This window comes from Brienomyrus brachyistius, chromosome 16 (genome assembly GCF_023856365.1).
Source record: "Brienomyrus brachyistius isolate T26 chromosome 16, BBRACH_0.4, whole genome shotgun sequence".
NCBI classification, from domain to species: domain Eukaryota; kingdom Metazoa; phylum Chordata; class Actinopteri; order Osteoglossiformes; family Mormyridae; genus Brienomyrus; species Brienomyrus brachyistius.
This window is the reverse complement of record NC_064548.1, coordinates 25,799,877-25,812,041: the sequence shown is the minus strand read 5'-3', so window position 1 is coordinate 25,812,041 and position 12,165 is coordinate 25,799,877. Positions and strand designations below refer to the sequence as shown.

At 44.7% G+C, this 12,165-nt stretch overlaps 1 protein-coding gene across 1 annotated transcript in view; it reads left to right on the top strand.

Moving 5' to 3' along the window:
- LOC125709706 (glypican-6-like) overlaps positions 1 to 12,165 on the top strand; it is a 184,929-nt gene that overhangs the window by 165,146 nt on the left and 7,618 nt on the right. The window contains 2 exon segments of the mRNA XM_048978401.1: positions 8,274 to 8,410; positions 10,774 to 10,949. Of these exon segments, the coding sequence (XP_048834358.1) occupies positions 8,274 to 8,410; positions 10,774 to 10,949 (313 nt within the window).

The following is a 12,165-nucleotide window of genomic DNA, read 5'->3' as shown; positions in this document are numbered from 1 at the left end:
GTTTAACATGCCGATCTATCTAGTGGACTGTTTCTGAACAGCGCCTGAGGACACTTACGGCCTGCTTCGCCGTGTGTTTTCATTTATTCCCGTTTAAGTGCCTGACAGGCATGTTTATAGAAGGTGAGGTACGTAGCTTTCGTCGGTACCAGCTCACGGAGGTTTCTTCTGTTTAGGTATGACACTCCTTGGGCATGCGTGTTACCGCAGTGCTGCATCAAGGCAGCACCACTTCAGAAAACAGTGGTTTTCATTTTAAATGAATGTACGTTTCTCTGCCTACCTTCTCTGGGATCTGGACTGGGTGAGGAAAAATATTCACTTTAGGGTCTTTCAGCTTTTAAACTTTTAGCAACAATGCGACTCCTGTCCAAAAAACAGTGACTCAGCCTGTTGAGTCTTTGACTCGGTGGAGCCACGCAGAAGCTCCTGCTTCTCAAAGCCCCACAGATCTCCTGGAACTCTGCTCAGCAGCATCAGGTAGGTGGGGCTCAGAGCTTTGTGACGATGCCAGCAAACAGTGATATAAAGGCTGACAGTTTTCGTGTGGGATCCAGTGCTGCTGCAGTGAGGACGCCAAGTTGGTAAAGTTTCTTTTGCTCTGTTCATGCTATTTCACTGCGTTTCAAGGTCTTGGCCTGCTATTTTTATTCAAGGTCAACCAAGTTGTAGATGAAAGAGTTTGTGTTTTAATCATATGTTCCTGTTCAGTATATAAAACAGTTACCAGTTAGGAAATAGCATTTAAATAAGGGAAATTACACTGACCTTCATACGCAGGTGTCCTGTGGTGGACTGGCATCATCTACAGGCTATATTCTGCCTTGTGTCTTGTGGTTTGTGGAATAGGCTGCTGCTTCACTGCTATCCAGTAACAGATAAGCATTTACTTGTATTTATTTATCAGATGCTTTTATACAAATCGATGTATATTTGAGAATGCAGGGGCAACCGGTGCCAGGAGCAACTGAGGTTAAGGGCCTCGCTCAGGGGCCCAACAGTGAACTCAGTCTGCTGACCAGGGGATTTGAACCGGCAAGCTTTCAATCACGGGTACGGTCCTAACTCACTAGCCATGCCCCCCCTCCCCACGTAGATGTGTTTGGGAAATGGATGGAGTAGAATCTGCAAGATAAGAGTCAGTTTGTTCCAGTTTGGCAGGTCATACAACTAAATTTACAAATAGCAATTTCCCTGACAGAAGCTCTCTCCCATAAGGTTGTGGAACGGTACAGTAACTACTTGTTATTCAATGAGTCATTCCATTTATTTTTCATTAATTTCTGTATAAAGCACATAAGCGTACCAGAGGTTTCTTACAGAGCAATATGTCACAAAATCAAGTCAAGTAAAATGTGCAGAAAGGGAAAATATGAATATTATCCTGGCGCCTTGGTAATTCATGAGTAACCTCACCAAGTGAAATTCTGGAATACTAAAATGCACCAAAATTTAAGTTAAGTGACTAAAATGCATTAATCATTACCAACCCTTGAAAATGACATAAAGGTACAATGCAGTGTTCCTGTTGGCCATCCAGGATACTTCTATAGGACTATAGCTGCAGTAGATTTGTTCCAAAATCCATCTTCTAAACCTTCTCAACACATATCCAGCACCAGGTATCAGGGAGACCCGCACAGAGCAAGAACCACAGCATCATCATAGACTGTCTTTTATGGTTATTTTAAAACCAGAATTTGAATCTGAATGCAAGTCCATGTCCTTAACCCTATAGTACCTGCTGCCCTCGATCTGCTAGCCCATATTTCACGTCCCCCGCCACATCCTCAGGAGAGTGGCGAAGGCAGTGGGGCGGCCAGGATGAGCTCGCCGGAGAGGCCCGTGGACGGGGAATACTGGCTTTGCTGGCGCTCGTGAACACTGATGCCGTTCTGGACGGGTAACCCTGGAGCAAATATAGGGAACGAGACAAACTTCATTGATGCATTGTAGGTGACATGGTTACACCGGGAAGCCAGCATTTAAATGGGCCTCGGCAAGCCTGTTGGTAAGCCCCTGGAGGTGATGGCATAGCCACGTGCCGTGCCCGTGCTCGGAGCTCTCCCCGGGCCACAGAGCTCCCAGTGCATCATGGAGCTGCTGCCCGAGACGCTCATCTACAAAAGGAGCTCCCAGTCCCCACGGTGACAGCCCCATGGTAGCTGCTGGAGGTCCCAAACAGTCAAGACAATCGGAGAGAACAAAAATGAGGCCACTGGGAAGCAAGGAAATAAATCTGCTCTGAATAAAATTAAAAGAGACGTGCGGCAGACAAATAGAACCAGGCCCAGCCACGGCAGAGATAAACGGACAGCGAGTAAGGAGAGATTGCCCTGAATGCGAGTGACGGTGGGGGCCCTTAAAGCAGCCCCAACGCCACGGAACTAACCATTAACAGTCCACAGAAAGTGAACCAGTCTGCTTTTAAAATAACCTTCTGTGAAGAAGGCTGTGTGGTTTAAAAAAAAAAAAAGCATGCAAACGATGCAGTGAGAATTCCCAAAAGCAGTGAAACTATGCTAATTAAGAGGCAACCTGCGTACATGTGTACTGGATCACGACCACAGGTGAAGCAGCTCGATGCATTTAACAGAGGATGGCTGCAGTTCGCAGCTGTGTGCGTAATGCAGGATTATCCCACGTAACAACCGTCATATTCCCTCGTTTTAGCACAAGGATCTGTTTAGGGTTGTATGCTGTTTCATATTGTGCTTTTTTGATTTATGCTTTTTAAAGAAAAAGATGGATATTTTGGTTATACATCACAGAGGGCATTATGTTAATAAAATAACGTCATATGCAAAATCTCCAGCGAACAACACGCTGTGTGTTTGATGAAGATGATTAGATTTAGTTACGCTTCTTCAAACATGGCAGCCGCTCACTTTGGTGGGCAAAGATAAAAAGGTAAACTGATGAATGAGGAATCTGTGTTTGTTTGTGCTTTTTGGAATAAGTGAGGATGTGCCAGGATGTATGTCAAAGTGCCCTTATAATTTTTGCTATAAAGATGATCCGGAATTTAATTGTGATGGTGTGACGCTCTTTTAAAGTTCATACCCAAAAGGCTTCTTGTACCAATAAAATAAGGGTTTATTTGTGGTGTGAACCTCCATAGCTGCTCACACTTCCTTGCTAACAAGGCCAACACATTGCGCTTTCGGAGTCTCAGTCTCAGTCATCATACATCTATTATTACCTGCAGGGAACGAGGCAGACTTTTGAAAGGAGTGTCAAAAAAAATAAATAAACTGTCATCTTCATAAAAGCTGATTTGATAGCTACTGAAATGGCATCTGAATTGTACTGGGCCATTTTGGATTCGCTGCAGATGTTGCTTCAGGCCTTCAAGCGTTATGGTCACCAAGGAGCCCCTTGTTGCATCACCTGGGACACAGTCCGCCCCTGTGGTCCATCTGATACCCGTTGCTTCATTACAGAAATCACGACCCATGCCAGACAACCTCCTAGGTCCTGACACCCGGAACATACACACAGTGCATCAAACAGCGGCCTCTTTCATTGTGGAAACCAGCAGACATGACTCTGGAAATAGATTGCTTGTGTCTCTTTCCTGCTTTCATCAGCTTCTTGAGTCTGCTCTCTCAGGGGTATGGTTGAAGTGTCTATCACACTGTCTGTGATGTTCATTATATTTCCTTCCTGAAATACTTCTTGGCCAACTCTAGTCCTTGCAAATATTTCTTGATTTTTTTTTTGTGACCTACTAATTTTATGTTGCATCCACAAGTCTTCTCAATGACATAGACTGTGTTTATGACTCCTGCATGATGAATAGAGCTCACACCAAGTTCTACGCTCTTGTCAACTTTATTCCACTTGCCATCAACTCCTATCCTGGGGTATGTGACCCCCCAACTCCACAGGTATTCACAGCTACCACCCACAACAATGAAATCCCGTACATAACATTTTCCTGGCCTAATGAATTTTGTCAGTATGTTCATAGATTGCCTTTGGCCATTGATTAGTCACAGTACACTTTCAGTAAAGTGAAACATTTTCTGGTCCCAATGAACAACGAGGCTGGAAAGTTTGTGGGAATGTTGTACGACGCCAAAATGTTTACGTGTCTCATATATGAATGTGTGCTTTTTGCAGTGTGTTCCTTTGGTGTATCTGTAATTTCATCAGTATGTTCAAAGAGTGCATTTGGCCGTCGGAGGTCACAGTACACTTTCGGCAAAGTGAAAGTTAAGGAGTTGCCAATATCACATGTAAAGATCACAAATGACCTGAAACACCATTCAGTTGTAAAAAACTGTGATAATAGTCAACGATGAACTCCTGGCACCAGCTAAAACAAAAATATACAGGCACTACACAGACCATGCAGGATTTTCTATCCAAGAAGCTCATCCAATATTTATGGTTCCTTCTTAATGATGTTTACTACAAGAGTGTTTCACACCATTGCATCTGACTGCAATTAGACAGACCTCAAGGTTTCCCACAGGTATCCTTGCCCCCTCTCCACCCCACCCCCAGCCCACCCTCGGTGCACACACTGCAGTCATCACTGCAGCCACTGCAGTGGCCTGAGAGAAGATATATTAGACCTACTGTTTAAGTGCTTGAGTTTATGCCACTTTTCTTCAGTGGCGCACAATGTACGCCTCGCTGTAACATCCCTCTTATTAAAGGATTAGCCTGTGGCCTCTTTTTAATTTTTATTTATAATTACTTTTGACGTTATTAGCCGTTAGTGTCTTACAGTAATCACAGCTGAGCTGTAAGTAGGGGGACTTACCAAATCCATACACAAAAACAACATCCACTCTTTAAAGAAATGTCATGTGGTAGAGCACATAATGGGCCGGTGTATTAAACAGCGTATAAGGGACCTAGCGTGATGTGGGTTTGCACTGGATCGAGGGTCGGAAGTGCTTTGTAGTTTGAGGCTCTAGGGAAGAGGAAGTCTATAGGCAGATAGCTCTTTAGTTAAGTGCTAATATCACTTCTCGAGCCACGGTACCCTTCGCCAAGCATTAACGCTGAAGAGTAATGGACGAGATTATGAAATTACTGTTATTATTGTATTGAAATGGAAACTTGCATCACCGATTCGTGGTACCAAACCACAAAGTCTTTCATTAGTTGGCCTCGAGCCGCTCTGACCTGAGCTTAACCTAATTGCAAAAAAGCGAAACACCCTTATTCATTCATTCCATGCATTTAAACATTTTTTGTTTAACTTGCGCAGCCTCAAACGCAGCCTCAGACTTGGCTTTGATTGAAATTTAATCTGCCTCTTTTCATCATCAGACCCTTCAAATGAATAAATGCCGCAGTGTTCCACTTTATTGTTGGTCTTTGGGGAATTCCTGACAATCCAGTGAAGTCACCCCATTCTTGTAAAACCATTTAATGTTCTCTGGAAGCTTCCATGAGATTATGACATTTTAATGGTTGTTATTGCCACAGCTGATTAAAACCGTACTGTGGATTGCATCCATACTGCTGCTTTTCTGGTTTGATTCGTAAATTTGGGTCCCTAGTATTCCGCTATGTTTGCTAACTCCAGTGAACTTTCTTCTCGGCACGGAATGACCCCAGCGGCGGTCAGGGCAGACCCCGGGTTAATGCCGGGCCCTGTGTAGCTTGACGGACCCATGGCGTCTTCCTCCATTCAAGCACACCTGCTGCAAAGCCTCCTTTTAAAATTTTAATGTTAATTGCTTGCAGTTTCTGATAGTAAGACATGAACTACCGGCTTCTCTATGCATGACAGTATGTCTCCTGCACTTTTCTCTCTTTGCTCACACTCTCCTTTATCATTTTCTGTTTTGTGCCTTTATTTCCCAGCTCTCCCATCCTTCCCTCTCTTCTATTCATTTTTTCTCCATCTATCTCTTTTTCTATCCTGATCTCCTCCCCTCTCTTGTCTATTATCTTTCTATCACTTTCTTTTCTTTTCCTATCATCCTTCCTCGCTTTGTGCTTTTTTTTTTACCATCGTTTCTCCTCTCTATGCCTCATGACAGTATTCTCGTAGTGGTGTAGTGCCATCTATTGGCCGTAGAAAGTGAAATGCTTGCACAAATTTTTAAGTCAGGTCATTAATTAAACATAAAATAAAGAATTTTTAAAACGACTATTATGGTATTGAGTGGAACAGTAATTCAGTGTCTAGCACTGTACCGTTATTCCTCTAGGGAATACGGATGTTGCATGTTCTTAACATGTTCAAGCAGATCTCGTGCAAGTGCGATTATAGAAAACAAATGGATGTTATCTTGTTATTCTGCTTGCAACGCCTGTATATAAAACACATGGATGCAGCTCCATCTGTCCATATGCATGCTGGATCAGAGGCTTAAAGTCCTTGTTTGTTCTCCTTACTAATCTTGGTCTCCGCGAGCACACGGCCCCAATCAAGCGTTATACCAGGGTCATAATAAAAGACCGTAGAAAGTGAAAAGACCGTTTCCTTACCTTTGAAAAAAAAAAAAAAAAGTTATGACATGATTAACTTGGATGCCACCGAGTATTTTGTAGGGTTTAGGGTTATGGTTGGGGGTGGATACACACACACACACACACACACACACACACACCCTGAACCTGCTCTATCCACGTGGAGGTCAGTGATTCTGGGATCCTGTGAGCTGAGGTGTCTGTGATGGGATTTACTGCATCACACTCATGGAATGAAAAAGCTCAAGCAAAGGACATTCTGTGGATCACCATTCATGCAGTACCAATCACACACAGCACCACAAACCTTTACGCTTTACTTAAAATATTCGGTTTTAAATGCAGCGAGATACACAGAAAACCGCCCATGTTTTAATCCTCCTGGTCTGAATTGTGGTTCCCTTGCTGTTTTACACCCATTCGAGGTCCACTTTTGAGAGTGACTTCACTCTCATTGTTATTATGTTCTTAATCCCCCCCATTTCTACCCCATAGACGGCTGCTTGAAGTCCAGCTACTGCCGCGATCTCCGTCCCTGGGCTCAGTCTGGCATTTCACGCATATTGTTGTATTCAATGGCCGCCGCCGCCGCTTGCGGTAATCAGGCGGCGCTGGGGTCGCGGTGTGTCGCTACGGCGCTAGTTCGGCCCCGGGCCGCCCAGTCTGGCAGCCTCCGAAGGCAGCGCGGCGTCTGCACTGTCCGTCAGCGCGTCTGGAGCCCGGAGACAGTCGGCAGCCTCTAATCTGACAGCCCGATCGGCCGTGTAACGGATCGCCACGCAGGGAGCTCCCTGGCCGCCGCAGCACTGATAACCATCGGCTCTGTTCTGCACTTGATTAATATCAATTAGCACTGCTGTGAAATCCAATGATAAACAAACACGGCTTTCGCCTGCAATGTGACAACTTGTGTCCGCAAAACGGTTTTATCGGGCACGAACTTCCTTATCAGATTAAAGGGATGTGAATAAGCGCCATGTGATCCGAGAATCACATCGCGGGATATTGCATTGCTAGTGCCGTTAATCTTCCCGGACATTAATGTAGAGATAATCTTTCAGAATCGGCTCTTTTCATCTTCGGAATATAAGGGTCGTTCCTCAGACTGTCAAGCACCTTCTTGAGAGCATCTTAAGTCCTCGGCAGTATTCATTGCTTTATTTAGTGTTTCATTACGTAATTTGCATGAATACTTTTTGTCAATATCAAAGCACGTCTGTTAACGCGATAAATAAAAATATCATCTAGATGTGTCGATTAATTGAAGTCATTAAATAAAGTCAAAATAACGACACAAGAGGGCGGCAAAATGCATGCGGTAGACACGGAAATTAGTGAATAAAATTTACAAAGTGAAACAGCGTAGCGGTAGTGATGGTAAATTAGTAAGCTGTGTGGTAAATAATAGATTCGTTTTTAAAAAGTGTCAGCGCTTCCTCTTAAGGGACAGAAAACAGCGCCGTTCTTAGGGTCGTCCTTGTCTCCACACTTGAGTAATGATATCCTGCTTAGCTAGATGTTAATACAATATTCATGAGTGGGAATCTGATCGTTCCCGCGGCCACAATGTCAGCAGCTGCAGGCAAATGCTAATTGCTAATAAAAAAGCGCAAACTCTGCTGGCTAACGCCGCGTTTAGCGTCCGGGGCTCCTTCACCGCGGGCCCCCGTCAGGAGAAGTCTGTAGCCGTTACATTGGGTCCCCTTACGCGTTGGTCCCCATACTGTGATGATCAAAGTGCATATGAAAACCATTTTTAAAATTCCTTTCCAGCATTATAACAATTCCACGGCCTCCCGTTGTAAGCATCCCGATGTCGCGCGTCTTCACAGGTGACTGACGTTAAGGAGAAGCTGAAGGAGTCCAAGAAGTTCTGGTCCACCTTGCCTGATGGCATCTGCAAGGAGGCGGGAGTGACAGCTGGCGTGGCCGATGACGACCAGTGCTGGAATGGGCACACGAAGGGCAGGTAAGGCTGCTACGGGCCATGGGGTCTCCCACAACCCCGACTCATGGCACTGCGTAAAGGGGAACTTGCAGAAACACAAAACTGCAGCATCGCAAAGGAAAACAAAATTCCCAACATTTCCTTGTTCCTCCTCTCAAGCATATAGTTGCACTGAACTAAATATAGGTCTTTCATCCCCAGAGAGGAAGTTTGCTGTTTATTTGATTTTTTTTTCCTTCTATTTTTTTAAGAGACATTGCAGACTGGGGCTAATTGCATTAGCAGTGGAAAATATTGGGCAAACGAGTTTAAATGCGGTTGCAATCCATAAGGGACAGGCAAATTACACTGATTAAATTTCCAAATCCATTATTCCGTCTTTTGGAGGAAAAATATTTAGAACTCTGCTTATTTAGAAGCAAGATAAAGATATCATCCAAATCTCCGTGGAGTCATTGAATTTCTTTTCAAGCAAGCAGATGCATTCTGTTAACTGGTACATTGTGCGTGTTTGCTGCATTTTTCATTGTTACACAGTCAGGTTTGTCATCTGCTACATGTTGTTTTTAAATACATTTCAATTCAGTATCCAGAGCTATGAAGTAACAAGTCAGGGAGGTATTACATTGTTTTTCCATACGGGCAGATTCAGGTTTATAGTCGGTCATTTTTTTAAATAAGCTAAGCACAGTCTCTCAGTATCCTGTTTTTAAACATCCATCAGTGAATGTTTATTAATGCACAGTTTGCATCATGTGTGTATTAGGTCACCCTGTGCGCTATCAGGGAACCTGATCATTTAATGTTTTGGAATCCAGTCAGACTATAGTATACAGTTCTGGGTGCGACATCCCCGCGATAAGCCGCACCCAGGGCCCAGCGTGGGGGCCTGCATGGGGACCCACTTACTCCCCCATGGAGATCACTTTCTGTCAGGGAAAAGTGCAATTCGTTTACGTGTGGCGCAGAAGATGGCCCTCGCTTCTGGGTCTTCCTCCCCAGCGTTAGTTATGAACCAGAAACCATTGTAAGAATGATATTGTTCCCCATAGTATAACCCTTCATGCAGTTTTAATATCAGCAGATGGTGTAATAAAAGACTGCTTCATCTGCGCCATGTTAGCTTAAGTTCCTTCAGTTTGGTGTGAAAAATAAGCATTTGGTATGTTATACCGCCTTGAGGTGTGAAATTGAGAATTAATTTAAGGTAGACCTGGATTCTGTCACAGTGTTCTCTTATGTAGGGTAATATAAACAGCCGATTCAAGCCACGTCAAATGGATGGGTGCACTGGACACGTGTCACACTGCAGTGGCCTTTTTAAATAATAATAGCAGTAATTGTTCAATTATTGAGCAAATTCTCACATAACAAATGACGACATTTAATCTATTGCATTTGCGTATTGAATGAGTGCATTGAATTAGTAGCTGTCAGACATCTCACCTTGGGTGTATAGATCCTGGGGAGACCCTGGAGGAGAGGTGCTGTCGGTAAGATTGGGGGGGGGGGGGGCTGCCCCTCTTATGAACATTTTCTTTATAAAACTCTCTGTGGATCTGTGATGCACATCGTTTGTTGGTGTCAAGGAGCTGCTGTCAGTTTGTGGGATTCTCCCGGAACTTCCGGGAAGGTGCGATATCTGGCTTGCTGACCTTCTTAAACCCAAAAGTATTCCAAAGTAATTATAAAGTCTGATTTTAACAGTAAGTACTTAGCTATACAGTAGAGTGACACCCCTTTTGTCACTTTTCTCTAATAGTGCCCAGAATTTGATTTAAGTGCCCAGAACACTGCTGCAGTAAATTCCACCCCTAAGGGCACCTCGGGATGAGCTCACTTGATCCTTTCTCTCCCCAGAACTAGGTGACTTTTTGGGAGACTTCCCCCAACAAATCTGGCGCGCGGGAGAGCACCTTACGTTTTATTGAGTCTGTCGGGTTTTATTACCAAGAGTGACTTTGTACCTATTGGGAGCAGATAGGCAAGTTTTTCAGATGTTCTTCATGAATTGTTTCGCTAACGGCTTAATGAATTGTTGTTTGCCTTGCCATACGTAAATCTGTGATGTTTAATAACCTGGACCATCAGCTGTGTGTGTTCACTGAAGTACTTATTTGGTCTGAGCGGAAGAAACCGTTTCCATTATCGTTTCATTACCTTCAACTGTCAAGTTCATTTCTTGGCAGAGCTGGGCAGTTTCACAGCAATCTTTGTTGTACCTGTTTCTCATCGTACAGTTAGCGGCAAGCATGGACGCTGCGGCGGAACCCAACTTACGACCATCAAGTTTTAGGTTTATAGGCCGACTCTGTTTTATGACGATCAGTCATGTGACCATAGCTGTCCCTCCCAATGAGCACCCGGACTGCTGCCGCCCGCAGGTATTTCCCCGAGGTGTCCAAAGATGGTTTGACCAACCAGATAAACAACCCCGAGGTGGAGGTGGACATCACACGGCCGGACACTTTCATCCGCCAGCAGATCATGGCTCTGCGAGTGATGACCAACAAGCTGAAGAATGCATATAACGGCAATGACATCTACTTCCAAGATTCCAGTGAGTCTCCTGTTCCACTGGTCATGTATTGGACCCCAGTATTTGTTAGTGGGGGGGGGCATTCTCCCCATATCAGTGTTCTGAATACGCAGAACTGTTTGCATGTAGAGTTAACGAAACACCCTCACACTAAAATCTGGTGATATACGGTGATAGCCTTGTCCAGTTATTTTATGTGAAAAACATCGCTGATTGGTGAAATATAATTAGTTTTTTTTTTTATTTAATTGAAATCTACTAAGCATTCATTACGACTGCAGAATTAGCAGACATGCAGACTTCACAATTTGCTAGTTAATTACAATTTGCTACTTAAATAAATTAGATGTAGCATTTCATTAAACTGCGAACTAAGGAATTTCTTTTTCTTAATTGAAAAGGACTTGCTGTTTGCTCCATTTCGGTCATGTGTCTTTTCCCCTCTTTAATGCCAATCTCATCCTGCAGTACTTGGTCAGCAGGAAAAGTGCATGTTTAATAGCTATGCATAAAATAATAATTAATAATAATTAATTAATAAGGAACTCGCCGCCCTCTGATAGCTGTTGCTTACGGGAACTCGCCGCCCTCTGATAGCTGTTGCTTGTGGGAACTCGCCGCCCTCTGATAGCTGTTGCTTACGGGAACTCGCCGCCCTCTGATTGCTGTTGCTTGCAGGAACTTGCAGCCCTCTGATAGCCGCTGCTACTGATCCTGCAGCGGAGCAGGTGTTTTCCTAACACTGCTGTGCTGTGCCTTCAGTCAGTGAAATGCTGCTCTGGGGAAGGCCGCCCTCTGATAGCTGTTGCTTACGGGAACTCGCCGCCCTCTGATAGCTGTTGCTTACGGGAACTTGCCGCCCTCTGATAGCTGTTGCTTACGGGAACTCGCCGCCCTCTGATAGCTGTTGCTTGTGGGAACTCGCCGCCCTCTGATAGCTGTTGCTTGTGGGAACTCGCCGCCCTCTGATAGCTGTTGCTTGAAGGAACTCGCCACCCTCTGATAGCCGCTGCTTGCAGGAACTCGCCACCCTCTGATAGCCGCTGCTTGCAGGAACTCGCCACCCTCTGATAGCCGCTGCTTGCAGGAACTCGCCTCCCTCTGATAGCCGCTGCTTGCAGGAACTCGCCGTCCTCTGATAGCTGCTGCTTGTGGGAACTCGCCTCCCTCTGATAGCCGCTGCTTGCAGGAACTCGCCATCCTCTGATAGCCGTTGCTTGTGGGAACTCGCCATCCT